The 18,821-nt window shown below is 39.6% G+C and overlaps 1 protein-coding gene across 1 annotated transcript; it reads left to right on the forward strand.

Moving 5' to 3' along the window:
• Positions 1–323: 323 nt before the first annotated feature.
• Positions 324–18,213, forward strand: LOC134665007 (DDB1- and CUL4-associated factor 8). Its single transcript, XM_063521776.1, has 13 exons — positions 324–451; positions 535–669; positions 747–1,116; positions 2,060–2,256; positions 2,481–2,586; positions 2,908–2,975; positions 3,624–3,799; positions 5,562–5,740; positions 6,637–6,814; positions 11,787–11,926; positions 12,785–12,983; positions 13,887–14,006; positions 15,665–18,213. Exons 2-13 carry the CDS (start codon positions 552–554, stop codon positions 15,830–15,832), a joined length of 2,019 nt encoding a protein of 672 aa, XP_063377846.1. The 5' UTR covers positions 324–451; positions 535–551; the 3' UTR covers positions 15,833–18,213.
• Positions 18,214–18,821: the final 608 nt, after the last annotated feature.

The following is an 18,821-nucleotide window of genomic DNA, read 5'->3' on the forward strand; positions in this document are numbered from 1 at the left end:
ACTTAAATAAATACATGAACCGGTATAATCGCTTGAGAAACCTCATCGATATCACATGCTTTATGATCGATCAAATTAGTTCGTTGTACCTTGTACCTATTGACATAGAAAAATAAGTAGGCTTACTTATTTATCCTAACGGAAATGTTAAAAACTGTGTAATATTATGGAAGCTGGTAACATTGGCGGACAGTGTGTCATCAAAAATAATGCGTTCACAAAAAACTTTTTCCTATAAATAAAGCTTAAGCTACACTAATCGAAAATTTCTGACAATTTGAATCATGCCATAGGTTAAATATCTGAAAAAACGTTTCAAATAAATTGACGTCAAAAAAAGCAAACACCGTGTTCTTCTTCCATCCGATTGTCTGTCAGAAAAATCTAAAAAGAAATAAAAATCTCTATTGTATGGTGATTAGTGATTTTCTCAGTTGACTACTGTAGTAATGTAATAATACGTTTTGAATATTATTAATTAATAAATTGAAAACTTATTCCTTTAAAAATAAAACTCTTATTCGTTGTTCGTAGTTGCTATCGTAACTACAATGGATGATAACTCCTTGAGCGATGACGAAGTTAAGGAATCTCCTCTCAGCCCTGTTATGGGTGGAAAGAAGCTGAAACTAAACGATGGAAGTTCGCAGGATAGCTCCAATGGTTCAGGTGATTATCTAAACAGTAATTTAAAACGCTTTGTCAGTCGCAATGACGCTATTAATTTACGTATTTACGTTCCATAGCTTCGTCGAGTAAGGTCGTCAAGGACGAAAATGTGGACAGCGGGGTGTCCGCAGATAAATCAGAGAGCACTAGCAGCGAGGAGCGAGCCGCAGAGCCTTTAGAAGGACCCTCGAACGTGGTGGTTAACGCGGCGCCGTCGAGCAGTATCCATGGGATAGTCCTAAACATACGGCGCCCAAGACTTGGAAGGTGTTACAGAAAACGGAAAACGCCCGACAGAGACTCCGACAGTGATAGTTCAAGGGATTCTGATGATTTATCAACAGAAGAAAGCCCTCCTGTGTCAAGGAGATTGTCTAATAATTCAGATGGAGAGAGTGTGGATTTGGAAAGGTCCTTAGGCGCATTTTCAGAGGTGTCTAGAAGCCCGTAAGTACTAACATTCTTACCCTTCTGTAGGAAGTTATTTTACAGGTATTGATTACCAGGCTAAAATGTTGATGAAAAAAATATCCATTTATTAATGCTACCATATGTGGGATATTGATAGGAGAGTTGAGACATTTTATTTACAGAGAGTTATTAATTACACAGCTACATAGATTACTAATTGCAAAATTGCCAGTAAATGAATGAATGAATTGGATCATTGATCTGATTTATGTACATGGTATTCCAGCTGAATAATTTGAGAAATATTTACTGTCATACTTGCAGAAATTTGTTCTTGGTATGAAAAAAGAGAACTAATTTCAGAATCTTGCAATTGTATTACATAATGTTGCATGAATTACCTAAACTTGGGTACTGGTATCTATATATCGATATCTATAGAGGTATTTAAAAAAGAGTAAACAAAATCTACCCTCAAATGACTTCTTAAGTGTTGAGGGTAGATGAAAACATTACATTCAGTGACAGATCCAGGTGGTTGGTTAATCAATAAATGTTATAACTACCTGAAAATTTACAAATTATTTGTTTACTTTTATTTAAGTACCTAAAGATACTATAGAGTATATATCTTCACAATACATATTTCAGTATTGACTGCTGTATTTAAAGTCATTCTCTAAATTTAATGATTTAAGTTTTGTTAAACTGACACCATTTTCAATGTTATTCTGTGATTTTCCTGTTTCTTATATGTCATATCTCATACCAACACCTTCCTTAGCTGTTTGTACAGTCACCATTAGATATATTAAAGTGGCTAAGGTGTTCACAAATATCTGTACATGTCTCTATTGTCATGGTGTTATAGTGCGTGTTCAGATATTGTTGAGCTCCTTGACCGCTCCAATATTTCTGATGAAGACTGTAATAAGGTGATGTGATAATTTTCATATATACATATTAAGTGTGTCCACAGCTCCAGCAACAGTAACCACAGTTCTTCAAATGAGTCAAGTTACGGGCAGTCCAGCGAGCTGAATCTGATCAACTCAGACTCGGACAGTGATGATGGCAACCTGTGGCAAAGGTCTGACATTGACCAAGAGGACAAGGCAAAGATGGACAGTGTCTTGTCCAAGACTAGGCCAAAACATAGTTATTTTATATTGAGAGGTAAGAAAGTGGCCCTGCAACTTCATTTGAACAAAGAAATGCTACTCAATACTTCACTTATTGAATCTGGGATTTAAATGAATGCTTGTGTAGTTGTAATATTTAATTTCTACACAATTCATCTGTAGTAAATATATTAAGAACGGTAGTCAAGTATTTTAAGTCGAAAAACTACGTCTATATTTAATAGTAAGGCTCTAAACTTAAACAAAATCCTTTTTCAGAGATTTTAAATCGAGAGATGGGCCTGACGCTGCCCAGTGGGAAGACAACCAAGGAGGATGTGATGTTCGAAAGGAGGTTCTATGGCTCGCTGCACGCCGTTTACAGGTATGAAGATTTTTTATATATATGTCGCAGGCAAATTGTAAGAATCCGCCGTTTACAAACGGCGCCGTCATTTTACAAAAGTTTTTACGTTTGTAAAATGCCGAATTTTACATTCTATCTATCTAGATTTGTGTAATAGGTAGTATTCTATAATTATTATTATGTGTGTCTTTTACATAATCTCGGGATTATGGTGTCCCGGACATTTAGTAGGCGTGCGTGGAGCCGAAGCCAACACGTAGAGTCCCCTTGTAAATAGACAATGTACTCTAAATGTGATGTGTGATGTTACATTAACCGTAATTATTATTATTATTCCAGGCTGCAGAAGCTGCACCACCTCAACAAGCATAAGGGCTGTGTTAATTCTATAAATTTTCATCCTGAAGGTAAGTTGTTTAGAATGTGTCAAACCGAAATGAGTGTGAATTGGATATCTAACATAGTTCAATAAATAATGGAGGTATCGCCGAAATTGTTAACGAGAGTCCCCATTCCCAGCGGGCGGAGTTTTTATGACTCGAGTTTATGATTTTAATACCGCTCGTGTTAAGCCTCGTCTCCATATCGCGCGGCAAACCATCGAACATTGGCTTTTATCTTATTGGCTTAAATTAAAAAAAAACTTTAACCAAAAAAAACATTGATTCTACACTTAGCCTAAAATAACCCCACCTGCCTAATAGGGTAAATTGACAAATTGAGCTGTCATTAGGGTTCCGTACCCAAAAGGTAAAACGGGACCCTATTACTAAGATTTTCACAGATGATGTATTTCTGTTGCCGCTATAACAACAAATACTAAAAACAGAATAAAATAAAGATTTAAATGGGGCTCCCATACAACAAACGTGATTTTTGACCAAAGTTAAGCAACGTCGGGCGTGGTCAGTACTTGGATGGGTGACCGTTTTTTTTTTGCATTTTTTTCCGTTTTTTTTTTCATAATGGTACGGAACCCTTCGTGCGCGAGTCCGACTCGCACTTGCCCGGTTTTTTTAATAAATGTGCTATAACACATATGTTATACTAAACAGGACAGCTACTAGCGTCGGGGTCCGACGACACGAACGTGGTGGTGTGGGACTGGGCGCGGCAGGCGGCGCTGCAGACCATCAAGACCGGCCACAAGTCCAACGTCTTCCAGAGCAAGTTCCTGCACCTCAACGCCAGGAGCCAGCTCAACATCGTCACCTGCGCCAGGGATGGACAGGTGCTCTATCGTAATCGATTTTAAAATCGACGTCATTAAAAAACACAAACGTGGTGGTGTGGGACTGGGCGCGGCAGGCGGCGCTGCAGACCATCAGGACCGGCCACAAGTCCCAACGTCTTCCAGAGCAAGTTCCTCCACCTCAACGCCAGGAGCCAGCTCAACATCGTCACCTGCGCCAGGGATGGACAGGTGCTCTATCGTAATCGATTTTAAAATCGACGTCATTAAAAAACACAAACGTGGTGGTGTGGGACTGGGCGCGGCAGGCGGCGCTGCAGACCATCAGGACCGGCCACAAGTCCCAACGTCTTCCAGAGCAAGTTCCTCCACCTCAACGCCAGGAGCCAGCTCAACATCGTCACCTGCGCCAGGGATGGACAGGTGCTCTATCGTAATCGATTTTAAAATCGACGTCATTAAAAAACACAAACGTGGTGGTGTGGGACTGGGCGCGGCAGGCGGCGCTGCAGACCATCAGGACCGGCCACAAGTCCCAACGTCTTCCAGAGCAAGTTCCTCCACCTCAACGCCAGGAGCCAGCTCAACATCGTCACCTGCGCCAGGGATGGACAGGTGCTCTATCGTAATCGATTTTAAAATCGACGTCATTAAAAAACACAAACGTGGTGGTGTGGGACTGGGCGCGGCAGGCGGCGCTGCAGACCATCAGGACCGGCCACACGTCCAACGTCTTCCAGAGCAAGTTCCTGCACCTCAACGCCAGGAGCCAGCTCAACATCGTCACCTGCGCCAGGGATGGACAGGTGCTCTATCGTAATCGATTTTAAAATCGACGTCATTAAAAAACACAAACGTGGTGGTGTGGGACTGGGCGCGGCAGGTGGCGCTGCAGACCATCAGGACCGGCCACAAGTCCCAACGTCTTCCAGAGCAAGTTCCTCCACCTCAACGCCAGGAGCCAGCTCAACATCGTCACCTGCGCCAGGGATGGACAGGTCCGCAATCGTAACGGATTTGCAAATCGACGTCATATAAAATTGTAAAATCGAGATTGTACTTAGATCGTGAGGAAACCTGCATACATCTGTGAAGAAATTCAAAGGTGTTTGTGAAGTCTCCAATCCGCATTGGGCTAGCGTGGGGACTATATAGCCCAAGCCCTCTCGTGCATGAGAGGCGGTCTGTGCCCACCACACGCGACGTATATAGGCTGAAATAATAATTACCTATAATTAGTAAAATCTAAACTATTTCATTGAGCCCCTAATATTCTGCAATCGACTGCTACAATGACGCTTATTTATGAATTGACGCACGTCGTTTTTTTTTAAGAATTAGAATCTCCAAATTCTAAAAACCGACTACCAAGACAGTCCAAATTTGATCACTGAGTCGAAAATAATAATGTTACCCATGTCTTCTTAGTGACTACGTACCGTTTGGACAAATGCTAGAAACGAGTAAGAGGGGCTACAAATTGAAAGGTCTAGGTTTTATCAAAAGTAAATTAATTTTAAAAATATTTTCGGGACATTTAAAGATTAGTATGGAGTCGGACCAAGAAAAGTCCGCAGCGGAATTGATGGCCCACGCAGTGCACGTGTTATTTTAAACGTCAAACTTCTATAAAATAACTGATTTGCAAGACCGAAGTGATCCCATAAGTGTTCCGTGAACAAAGTTTTGTACGGAACACTAAAAATGACGTATAAATAACACTTACACTGCGTGGGCTATCAAATCCGCTGCAGACTTTTCTTGGTCCGACTCTAACATTCGTAATTTGATTATCGTGTAGGTCCGCCTCCTGCAATGTCCGCCGAGCGGCGGCGCCACGGTGTCGCGGCGGCGGCTGGCGTCGCACTCGCGCGCCGCGCACAAGCTGCACGTGAGCGCGCACGCGCCGCACCTCGTCGTGTCGGGCGGCGAGGACGGCGTCGTGCTGCAGTGCGACGTGCGCGCCGAGCAGGCCAACAAGTATGCAGCTCGAGCCATACACTAACAATCCTAGAAGTCCCGTGCCGTGATTGGTCCGTTCAAAGACACGGGCGTCACACAAAGACACTGACTCGAAAATGGAGTAAAACTACCGTATATTTGTGGCATAGCGCTGCTATGCTCAGTCTGGAGGATGTCTTGTCTATGGCTGTGACACACGACACGACCCCATACTGGAAATAAAATTGTACTTACATAAGACTCATATTAAGGGCCCATACGCATTCGAGGTTGCATTTGCGACGGCAAGCAGCAGAGCGGGCCAGTTCAGTTTTAATAAAGCACGCACTTAACCGCCAACTAAATTGGGCCAGCCGAATCAGATGCACCAAAGTGCATGCCTGCCCTAAAGGGCTGAAATCGCGAATCGAGCTCAGTGGCGGACCATGGGAGATACTTGAACATCTTGACATGATGAAGATATTGATGATGAATATTAATTGCAGTAGTTGACGACCGGTCTGGCCTAGTGGGTAATGACCTAATGACCCTGCCTATGAAGCCGATGGTCCTGGGTTCTAATCCCTGTAAGGGCATTTATTTGTGTGACGAACATAAATATTTGTTCCTAAGTTATGGGTGTTTTCTATGTATTTAAGTATTTGTATATTATAAACCTCTTGTCTGAGTATCCATAACACAAGCCTTCTTGAGCTTATTGCGAGCATTTACATCACATGAACGCCTGTACAACGCAACAACCCGGCGATTCCTTTTGATGTGTGTCCAAAAACCGTCAAACTCACGGGTCGCAGGCGATGATAGACAATGACTGGCGGGGACTGCTGAGTTGGCCCTCTACACTATCGTACCCGCCAGTCATCGTCTATCATTGCCGACTGTAGAGGAGTAGTAAAGCATTGTTATTTGTGTAGACTGTTCCACGTGAAGGAGGCCGGGTCGTCGATCCCCCTGTACAGCGTGTCGGGCCACCCGCTGGAGCCGCGGCTGCTGTGCGTGGCGGGGCGGGACCGCTTCGTGCGCGTGTACGACACCCGCCACGCGGCGCGCGCCAGAGACCTCTACTGTCCCAACTCCTTCCAGGACCATGAGGTGAGTGCCGGTACCTGCTGATAGAGTTACACCAAGAAAAGTGTGCAGCGATTTTGATAGCCCACGTGAGCCCTGACTCTTTGCCCGCGTGAACAGAGGGCCTGGCAGTGGCCCTCGGGTCAAAAAGCTTGGATATCCCTTATCTGAGTTAATCAACAATAACATAAAGAATGAGAAAATCGCAAACTCGTAAATGGATTTTAATTGATTGTAAATATGTAAACCAATAGATGTAATGAACCCAATGAGATTTAAAAATTAACATTAAAATTATTTCTGTGTCTTGGGATCATATTCTTTTAATTGGCTCATCGTTTCCTGAAACAATAATATTATTTTTGCAAGCGTTTATTCATACAGTCAACAGCAGAAGTAGCTGACCGGGCTAGATGGTCAAAATGTTATAAGCACTTTATTTGTTAAGAGAATATTAAGAAACCATATGTTTATTTTGACCATCACTTTTGATGCTGTTGATTACTTCTGTGGCTGGCTGTCAAAACATCTAAATATGACGATTACTTAGGTATAATCAGGTAACCTAAACGAGTTGTCTAAAGAATTTGATATTGATATATTCAACTGTAGAATCCCTAACGTGAGACGTAATTTAGTGCAGAGATATTTCGAGTCAATAGAGTGAGCGTGTTGTCGCCTTCTTAAATACCTACAAATGTATTATTAATATTTTTACTTTAATAGTCCTCATTTTGTTACTTGTTAATTAGTATCTTTGTTACTCTCAATTTATCTTTATTAGATATAATTTGTGTTGGCTTTGTTCACATACATGCTTGCGATAGTGCGTAACTTTAGTATAAGTAGTACCTGTTAGTTTAGTATTATGTTACTACCTGTGAGTTCCTATAATTGGCTTTCTGTATCCACTATAATTTCTATGGTATTGTCATAGCTGTTGGATCTCCAAATAAATAAAATAAAAAATCACTTACCTGTGCTACTGTTACATTTCATCGTTTCTGAAGATTTCAAATGTTTGACTCCATCTCTGGCAATAGTAATTAGGGTTTTTACGTTACTTTTTTTCACTCTTGACTTAATATCAATAGGGCAGTTTTGGCAATACTTCACCAAATGTTGGGCAAACCGAATAACATTTTTAACGGTGTACACTTTGTGACAAAATATACAATTGTACTGTATTCGTACATTTTCGTCAAACTGTCTAAAATATTCTAAAACTTTGCCTTGTGATCTCATAATTAAAGTTGATGATAACTTTCGTGAATTTACAACCGATCACTTCAAGATCAATTAAACACTTGAATAGTCATACTTTACCAACCATAACTGCCTGATTAAGTATAAGGGTCATTAGTTAATTAGCTAATTCTTAAAACACCACTTAAATACTTATAATAGGGAATATTAGACAAAGCTCGGCGTAGGTGACACCACTAGCACATACAGTAAACAAACCTCATTGATATCATCAATAACACATCATGCGTCGCTAGGTCAATCACATGGCCTACCGTGAAACACGACAATCGAAAGTTCAGTTTCTCCCTCTCTATCACTTGCTTATTCGATCGATAGAGAGGCAGGTAAAGAAATTTCGATTTTCGCCTGTAAACAAACCGCCTTAGTGCGTCAATGTCATAGTGAAAACTTGTCAAAAAAAACCGGGCAAGTGCGAGTCGGACTCGCGCACGAAGGGTCCGTACCATAAAGCAAAAAAAAAACGGAAAAAAATGCAAAAAGAAAACGGTCACCCATCCAAGTACTGACCACGCCCGACGTTGCTTAACTTTGGTCAAAAATCACGTTTGCTGTATGATGGGAGCCCCACTTAAATCTTTATTTTATTCTGTTTTTAGTATTTGTTGTTATAGCGGCAACAGAAATACATCATCTGTGAAAATTTCAATTGTCTAGCTATCACGGTTCGTGAGATACACGGTTCGGCCTGTGGTCTAAGATCCCACGATCCCGTTTCTATGGTCGACCTTCACCGATCTGTCTGACGGATGAAACTATGAAAATATGAAAGAAAATATGTTCCAGAACATAAATAAATAGGGTTGCCTAAAGAAATATGGTCAAGGCTATTTTTAATAAATTTTTGAAAATATTTTTTTTTCGCCAATTTTCACCGATTTGTCTGACGATCGAAATAAGTTTTAAAGGAAAGTATACAACTTGTACAACATAAATCGTCTAGGTTGCCTATCTTTTTCCGGTCACTATTATGTGGTTGCCGTGTTTAAAGAGGTGATTTTATATCGATATTTGCACTCATCTGTCTGACGCTTGAATTATACATCAAAATAATGGTAATTTTATTGCAAATACAGTACAGTATAGGGTTGCCTGCGAAAATCCGGTCACAAATAAGGGTTGCCAGGCTTTTAATTAAAATAAGAAGAGAAGACTTTTAGGATAACTCATAAACGGCTGCACTAATCAAGTGCAAGTCAATCAAATACGGTTTTTTAGAAAACATTTTTTGATAAAGTGAATATTTTAGGAAATAATCGCCTCGAAAGAAACAAAATGTACGTGAGGATTTTTTTTTTCGTGTCAACCCTATGGTGTGGGATATTGTTGGAAAGGTCTTTCAAAATGAATAGGGGTTTTAGAAAGAAATTTTTTTGATAAAGTGAATATTTTCGGAAAGAATCGCTTTGAAAGAAACAAATTGTGTGTGACAATTTTTTTATCGTTTCACCCTCATAGTGTGGGGTGTCGTTAGATAGGCCTTTCAAAATTAATAGGGGTCTATAAACAACATTTCTCGATAAAGTAAATCATTTCGGACATAATCGTTTAGAAAGAAAAAAAAAGATTTTTCTTTCTAACTTTTGAAACATCTGTCCAAAAAATATGAAAAAAATCATGAAAATAGTGCTTAAAAAACTCAATCAAATAAAATAAAATTAAACTTGATGAGTTCAGCCGTTTATGAGTTATCGCTAAAAGTCTTCCCTTCTTATTTTAATTAAAAGCCTGGCAACCCTTATCTGTGACCGGATTTTCGCAGGCAACCCTATACCATTGTATTTGCAATAAAATTACCATCATTTTGATGTATAATTCAAGCGTCAGACAGATGAGTGCAAATATCGATATAAAATCACCTCTTTAAACACGGCAACCACATAATAGTGACCGGAAAAAGATAGGCAACCTAGATGATTTATGTTGTACAAGTTGTATACTTTCCATTGAAACTTATTTCGATCGTCAGACAAATCGGTGAAATTTGGCGAAAAAAATTTTTTAAAAATAGCCTTGACCATATTTATTTAGGCAACCCTATTTATTTATGTTCTGGAACATATTTTCTTTCATATTTTCATAGTTTCATCCGTCAGACAGATTGGTGAAGGTCCACTATATGGGGGATCTCCTACTACTGGTGACGGACGGACGGACGGACGGACGGACGGACGGACGGACGGACGGAAGGACGGACAGCGAAGTCTTAGTAATAGGGTCCCGTTTTACCGTTTGGGTACGGAACCCTAAAAACTGTTTAAGGCCTAGTATGTATAAGTTACTCTATGGTTTACTAAACAAATTAGTGCTGCACTCTGGCGGCAGAACATTGCAGTAATACTCCCTATTGTTCCCGCTTTTACCTGCTAAAACACCATCGTCCACTCCACATTGTTATAGGTACTATGCGCAAACCAAGCTGAAGATCGGGGTCGTAAAACTTCTCATTCACACTTGCATAGTCGCAGCAGGAGTGAAAGAGATAGTAATATGATCTCGGTCGACGGTTTGGTTTGCGGATAATTATAAAAGATAATTCGTGAATCTTATTGCAAAGTCATAAGGTCCACAGATATGGTCAGTCCAGAGTGTCATTGTTATAAACAAAATACACAGCTAAGAGATAAGTATAATTTGCCATTCGCGGGTTCAATCCTTGGCCCCGTTTGAAAAAGTAAAAACTACAATTAAGAAAGTCTAAACATGACTGACGAAGCCGATTGACCAATATCGAATGGACCAGTGACTCAAGACAGAATGAATATTCGTTTAAAGTTTTCTAAATTCGGCTTAGTTTCAGAAATACATAATCCGAAATAAAATATTTGTGGCCTTCCATGCAAAGGGTACAACACATTTATTTATTTGTTTATCAATGCTATAGCTAATGCTTTTCAATACTCATCCTGCCAAAAAGTAATGCCCTGTACGGAACCCTAAAAAGAAACTGATTTGACTAGTAGGAGAATACCTTATTGAGTGATACCTACATATTAGGTACTATAAAATACAATCCAAAACTTCTCAATGTTCGAGAAACAGTACAGACACATTTATATTTTTATAGGTATAGGTAGCCACAGTTAATCAGTGCTTAATTAATCAACAACTATTAATAATAATGACATATTATGTTCATGTTTGCACTTGGGTGCGCCGTGCGGTCCGCGTTATCATATGAACATGGCTGGAGGGCCGCCCGTGTGACCTTTGATTAGACTTTCATAATCATCCGTTTGATTCAATAAAAAAACCATAGGTATACAATATTATTAATAAATTGTAATTTGTTTTTTTGAGCGTATGTAGGTAGGGCTTTTCACAAAGTTGAGTTTGTTTCTCTGAGATTTGTTAACCTCGGCTGTAAATAAAATAAGGTGTATAGTGTAGCTTCGAAAATGGACTCGGATGTAATGGTTTGGGGGCGATCCGAATACTTACCTTCTGGAATCAATGTAAAAATGTATGTGATGAAACATTTCCAGACAAAACGCCTACACGTACATACTTGCTGTTTGGTTGTTTCTAAATGGTTAAAAATTTGGGAAATGGTTTAGGCCTTAGGCCTGTTAGGAGTTGAAAGTTTTGTGTACCAAGTATATTTTCCTATGTTGTAGTCCGTATATCAATGTGGATAAATCATTTGTCATTGTCACGCACCAAGTGCCAAATATATACGCAGACTCGTCTCGCAAAAGTATAATTACACCGTTGACGCATTTGTTTACAGACAGATGGCAAAAAGAAGTTCAAATACAACATGATGCATCTGACATGCGCGATATATAACCACGACGGCAGCGAAATACTCGGCTCGTATAACGACGAAGATATCTACCTCTTCGACAGCATACGAGATGTCTACGATAAGTAAGTATAAAGGTTCCGTCACACAGGCGCGTTTTCCGGGCGGGGCGTGAGCGTTTAATATGTAAAAGCGGCGCGCCCCGCTCACGCGCCGCCCGGAAAATGCGCCTGTGTGACGAAGCCTTAAAAGTAGTCGCCATAAGAGTAGAAATATTGCGACATTCAAATGTGACAAATAGTTATCGATGTTTACCATTAGTCAGATCTGCAGCGATATCGTGGTCGCATTTTTATTACCTGTCATGTCTTGCGTTATTTTCGCACTTACATACTTGTTAGAACGTGACAGACATGGTGACAAACTATAAAGAGCTGGCCATCTTAGCCTTTCTGCTTTGCCTATTTATCTCTCCTAAAGCAAAGAAAAGTAGCGTTTCGTTTACGCATGTCGCCTGGGGGCAACCAAGAGGGGTGACTTGCTAACCAATGTTTAACTGATTTTAATAAGTAGAAGTACTAATAATCTGTTTGGCTGTTTAATGGACCTATGCCTTCATTTGATATGGCAATTTAACTTTTTTAAAAGTTTGGAACAGGACAAATAATGGAATTTGTATGCAACATTGCAATACTGAATCGAGACTGCAATTTTTTTAAATTTTGGAATAACCATAAACTACACACTTCGCGACCAAATTTTTTACTGGTAAAGTTGACTTTGCCCTCCATTTTTGAGAAAAATAATAAGATTAATAAGCTGTAGATGGTCAAGCAAATCTTGTCAGTAAAAAAAGACGCGAAATTAAAATTTTCTATGAGACGATCTAGCCTTCCCTTCGCGCCTACATTTTTCAAATTTGCCGCATTTTTCTACTGACAAAATCTGCTTAACCTACTATAACTATAACGTCAATATTCCAGAGACAATCCCAACAAGGAGACAAACGGCTACACGCACAAGTACAGCGGGCACCGGAACAGCGCCACGTTCAAGGGGGTGGCGTTCTTCGGGCCCAAGAGCCAGTACGTGGTGTCGGGCTCCGACTGCAGCCATATATACATCTGGGAGAAGGAGACTGAGGCCATCGTGCAGTGGATGGAGGGCGACATCGGCGGCGTGGTACGAACCGTTCCTTTATAGCAGCGGTCGGCAACCAGCGGCCCCGCGGGCCGCATGCGGCTCGCCAACCTCTCAGTTGCGGCCCTTGAACCTCCCTGACTATTTTGTATGTATGTAATACTGAAGAACGACAATGTTTGCTAAAGTCACAAATATTTACCAAAGTGCGGCCGCGTCATCTTCGTTAACTTTTATGTGGCCCTTGGCTGCTAAAAGGTTGCCGACCGCTGCTTTATAGTATGGATATGGAGCTACCCTTGTCAACCCCTTACCAGATTTAATGCAGTTACCAGAGGGCCAGGGTTATTCTGCTGCTTGGCAGTGTCAGAGGGCCTACCGCGAACTACGTACGACGTGTTGCCTCTCTGTCGCACTTGTAAATTCACGCGTAAGTGTGATATGGAGGCAACACGTCGAACGTGGCTCGCGGTAGGCCCTCTCGTTGTTTAATAAACCCGATCGTCTCGTGTCAATTGTATCAGCCGTGTGACTCGGAGAAGGCGGTAGCTATTTGCATGCATTTTTGTTGCTTGCCATTACTTGATATTAGCGGTAGCCTAAAGCAAAAATGTCATTGTTCACAATATAAGCACTCAAGTAGTAAATGGTCTGTTTACGTAAGATGCGACATATTTCCGATTTCTTGGAAGTTATTCTTTCGATTATCTGAAGCTAAGATATACGGTTTAAATTATAAATAAAAATCTCAGAAACTCATTTGCTTGAACCCACGACTTCCATTTGCAAATCGCAAGCCTTATCGCTTCACCAGAGCACTGAGGCACATATAAGCTAGTCTAATGTTTAATTTAATCATTTTGGTAATATTCGTATTCGGCAAAGTCCATATTCGGCCTATCTCGTATAAAAGCTAATCTAATGTTTGATTTGGTAAATTTCCAGGTGAATTGTATAGAAACGCACCCGCGCAGCCCCGTGCTGGCGAGCAGCGGGCTGGACAAGGACGTGAAGATCTGGGTCCCCTCCAGCCAGGAGGAGCCCACCTACGCGGGCCTGGAAAAGGTAACTCACACGTTAGCTAACCGCTCGAAACCACATTGCGAGCGACTCTAGTGCGTTTTCTTAGGGTCGCACCAAACCGTCTGCCACCGTTAAAGCGTTCGCTAAATTTTATTGTATGGGAAGTTTCATAGAACTCTGCTGCGTGATGTTTATCAGTCTGTTAACTGTGGTTGTTACAACTGGCCCTAAAGTTATATGGCACTGTTAGATGTCATTTAACTATTTTATGCATAAACTTAAGAACAAGTACTAAGTACGTGATAAATCAACGCGATCGCATTGAGTTTGAGCTAAAAATGATTCTTTTAACAAACAAAAATCTAACATAAATACAAGCGGGTTCTATCGTTGTGATCAATTTTGTAACACACAAATTAAAGGGTGTAACGAAAAAAAACTGTAATCTTCAAATGAAAAATTGATGCAATTAACTGAAGGATATTTGGATTTTAGGATTACTAGAATATAAAGCTACTTTTATTTAAATAATTATCAGTTTTTATTATTATTATATTTTCTGCAGGAGTGATTGGCATCTTTTTCCTAGCGCATTCAGTGACAGCCATTTACGGACCCGTTTTTCACATTTGCCTGCACCATCCCAACACATGCTGGATATGTCAAAGTTTTTTGGCTGTTTTATCCTAATACTCTTCTGATACACTCTTGATTTAAACATTTTAAACCCATTAATAGAAAGAGGCATATAATTAATAAAAATGTAACTCTTTATAAAACTTTTAAGGTATATTCCATTTGGTTGTCATTTATATTTAAGAATTACTGGCAATTTGAAAATTGTATGTCGAACATTATTTGCATTTTTGGCCAAGTGATTTTTCGGATCATATTTTTAAACGGTTTTCAATATGCCCTCAGCGAACAAATAAAAGTTACAATGGGCTTCTGTTATTTTTTTTATGAACTAGAGTTCATCGTACGCTCGTTTGCAGTTAAAATTAAATATGAAAGTCACTTTCATTTTATCCCATGGGTGATCTTAAAGAAGCATGTCATTCCAAAGCGACGTCAAAAATTAAAATCGCATTTGTGTTGTTAATTAAAAAGACTGCCAAAAAAGTTGCATATCGGCAGATTTCGACATTCCTAAATATTCATATGACAACAGTAAAAAAATCTTTTATATATAGATATATGTAAAAAAAACTTCAACTCCGTTGGCTACTCTACGAATTTCATACAAAACCACTAAGGCCCCAAAATCGCCGTACAAAAAGGACTTTGGGATTATGAGCCGTGTGCATTACAGAATGATTATTTTCAAAAGAAAATTTATGCCCTATGGTTGACTGGTAGAGAATGCCTATACCGGCATTAAGTCCGCCTGTTGTACTTTTTGTATGTGCAATAAAGTTTAAAATAAATAAAATTTATATGCGTGGTCAGTATGAGTTTAAGTATGCATTAAAATAAAGATTGACTGTCTAGATGCGACAGTTTTCTCTATTCCCGACATTTTCAGTGCAACCCTCGTATATAAGACCAGTGACTGCTCTAAGTGGAGGTTATAACAACAACATCTATGTCACTATTTAATTAAAATACATCTTTAGCTGTCATTCTATAAAAATTATCTGTCAGACATCTCCAGGCAACTTGAAATAATCTAATTGTAACGTTTTTATTGTTTATTACAGATAGTCCGCGAAAACAGCACCACCCCGAGGAGTCCGCTGTTCAGTGATTTTTTACCTACACTCTATAGCGCGTGGCGCGGCGAGAACCGCGTCTTCACCGACGAGGACCGCGCGCCTCCCTACGGCGGCAACATCGAGTTCGACGGCAACGTCTGCACGGCTTTCTAGTGAACGGGCTCGTCTAGCTGACCGGATATTTCCTCACGGATGTAGCCTTGTCATGCTGGTGTGCTGACACACTGTCTCTGTGTGCGTGACCACACCATTAGGTGGAGACGGCACTCTTGTACAGCGAGCGAAGTTGTTTCGTATCAACTCTGCTTATAAACCTCTATGGAGGAGTGCGAACTAATCAGTTTCACTGACTGTACGGACAGAGTCATGATCATTTGTGAGAGAAAACATCTATAGTTGGGTAGCCGTTTGATAGTCCATTCAATATTAACCTGTATATGTTAATTATATTAAAATATAATTTGCTATGATTGCAATAGATGAGATGCACGGTTTAAAAAATGTTATAGATTCTGTTACGTATATAAGGTGTACATGTTCATTTGTTAATTAGAATATTGTTTGAGTTTTTTAAATATTCACATTACTTACAGCGTCATTAACTTAAAGTCCAAATAAACATTATATAATTTTCAATACTATGCTGTTATTAATATTGCTGTTCATCGTCATATAGGTATTAAGAAATATGTATATTTGTATATAGTTATTAGGGATTTCATTGCAAAGATCCGATTTGATTGGACTATATAAGGTAGCCGCGATCTGAACCATAATCCTTATTTTGCCTTTGGATTAAACTGTGTTGTCTACCAACTATGCACTTGATTAAAATACTTTGTATGTATGTATATAATTTGCACTAGTAAAATTGTGACTTGTAGCTTTATAGAATATGGCCTTGATTTAAACTATAAAACTCCCGTGAGACTCGAAGATATTAAAATTGTTTTGAACGTTTAAGATAATTTTAATAAGGCCTAAATTGTCCAGCTCTCAGGTCGAGGCTGCCTCAAAAGGCTATTCAGCTGTGTTAAGATATTTCAAGCTGTAATATTGATATTAGCTGATTTGTTCTGCCAGGCAGCTCCATGTAAATAAACTTATAGTTAGTTCCTTAATATAACCTACACACGTGCGTGAACTAATCTAGCCGTGGGCGAAGTTGAACCAGTGAGGCTCTTTTCTTTCAATGCGTGTTTTCAAGGTATCCGAACCGTAGGAGGCTCCGGTGGGGCTCCCTTTTGAGTCACACCAAAGATAATATGAAATAGATAGTTGCTGTCATTTTAAACTATGTAGCTACAGTACATTTACTGCCATCTTTCGACAGAAGATTAAAACTGTTAGAACGCCATTTGACTTTGTTTATTATTCTTTCACTGATATGTGTTAACTTGTTAAATATTAATATTAACGCCACCTACTCGAGTGTAGGCTGAAGATTATGACGCCACCACTCGAAAAGATTACACCATATCCAGTGGCGTAGCTGCCACATATAAAAATTCGTAAAATGAAAGCGATGGAGTAAATCCTGAGCTATTTAACAAAAATTACAATTACTCTTTTTAAATATTACTACTATTATTAAATATATTTTACAATTTTGATTGAATTTTGGGGTGACACCCACAATTTCCGCACCGGGTGCCACCCATGCTAGCTACGCCACTGACCATACTTTTGGCCTAGTGTCGAGTAGATGGCGTTAATATTAATATTCAACAAGTTAACACGTATCAGTGAAAGAATAAGGATCAAAATTGTAATGCCCTGTAACATTCCGGTGCCGTCCAGTCTATAGAAGCGTTAAAAAGTAATCATAATGACACGAATCGGCAATTACCCTTTGAGTTCCTGGGACCTAAATTTGCCTTTCAAAAACGACCTTGAGGTTTTAAATTGAATTATAGTTGTCATGGATACTATCCTACTGATTGATTAAATGATTATTTTGATTATATCTACAATGAAGTCCTTTCATAACTATTAGCTCCATATTTCAGTTCAATGGAATTTCTATTTCTCCTCAAAAAGACAAATGGCCCGCGTTCGAGGATACCCTTGTGGGTTACACAGTTTTGCGGTGGTTGTTATATTAAAAGTCAAACTTACTCCCCAACCCTAATATCAATATGTACACAATACTTCAATAAGCCAACGATCACTATTGTTACCATCATGTCATGTGTGGTCATGTTAGTGGTTTCTCGTCTCCGGTCTTGCAGGAGCAAAACCATAGGTTTTGAGGACAACTTGTCAGGCGTTTATGCGGTCTACAAACGTAACAACAACAACATTACACTCAGGCTGTAGTGAGCGTTAGGGACGCAGCTATCTGTAAGAATACGAAACGTTCTAATTCAAAGTATAGCAAATCCCTTTAGATTATTGTGATATAATTATAATTGATAGGTTTGTAGAACGTTTTATTGTAAATTACCTTCTGAACGTGTCATGACAAGTGTTCTGTGTGCAAATCCCCTTATTTATACTAGATACTTGCAATAAAATTAAACAAATTGTTTGATGATGCGTGTTTCTTTGCTTGGATTATATTTCTAATTACTTATGGCGCATCCCTTATTATTTACCGTACCGTCGAATCGTGCTTCACTTCTTCATGGTTGTCAAAATTCAAGCCATTTTCTTATCTGTGGTCGTGCACGCAAAGGGACGTTAAGTTGTGTCAACCCTAATAATTGCTCGGAACAATGCTGAGCCGAACCGGAGCCGAGTTTGTCCGAAAGTAATAGGAGTTTCGCACATCTGCCAGGGCATAAAATTACATAAAAAAAATTGACTCCATTTTAGGGATTGACAGGGCAAGCTATGCTGGCGCCATCTACTTAGTACTTCGACCGGCCAACCCCATTCTAAAACCATACCATAGACAATTGGGATGTGTCTGAAACGGCCTTCATGTACCTACACGCGCCTTAAAAAAGATCAAACTGAAGGAATGAATGTAATGTAATTTATATTGAAAACAGTCATCGTCGTTTATATCGATTTAATATCTGGGAGTTTAACAAACAAAAAATGCGCGTTTTGCCAGATACAAGACCTAGCTAGATCGATTTATCGCCCCCGAAAACCCCCATATAGCAAATTTCATCGAAATGGTTAGAGCCGTCTC

This window comes from Cydia fagiglandana, chromosome 1, assembly GCF_963556715.1.
Source record: "Cydia fagiglandana chromosome 1, ilCydFagi1.1, whole genome shotgun sequence".
Lineage (NCBI taxonomy): Eukaryota > Metazoa > Arthropoda > Insecta > Lepidoptera > Tortricidae > Cydia > Cydia fagiglandana.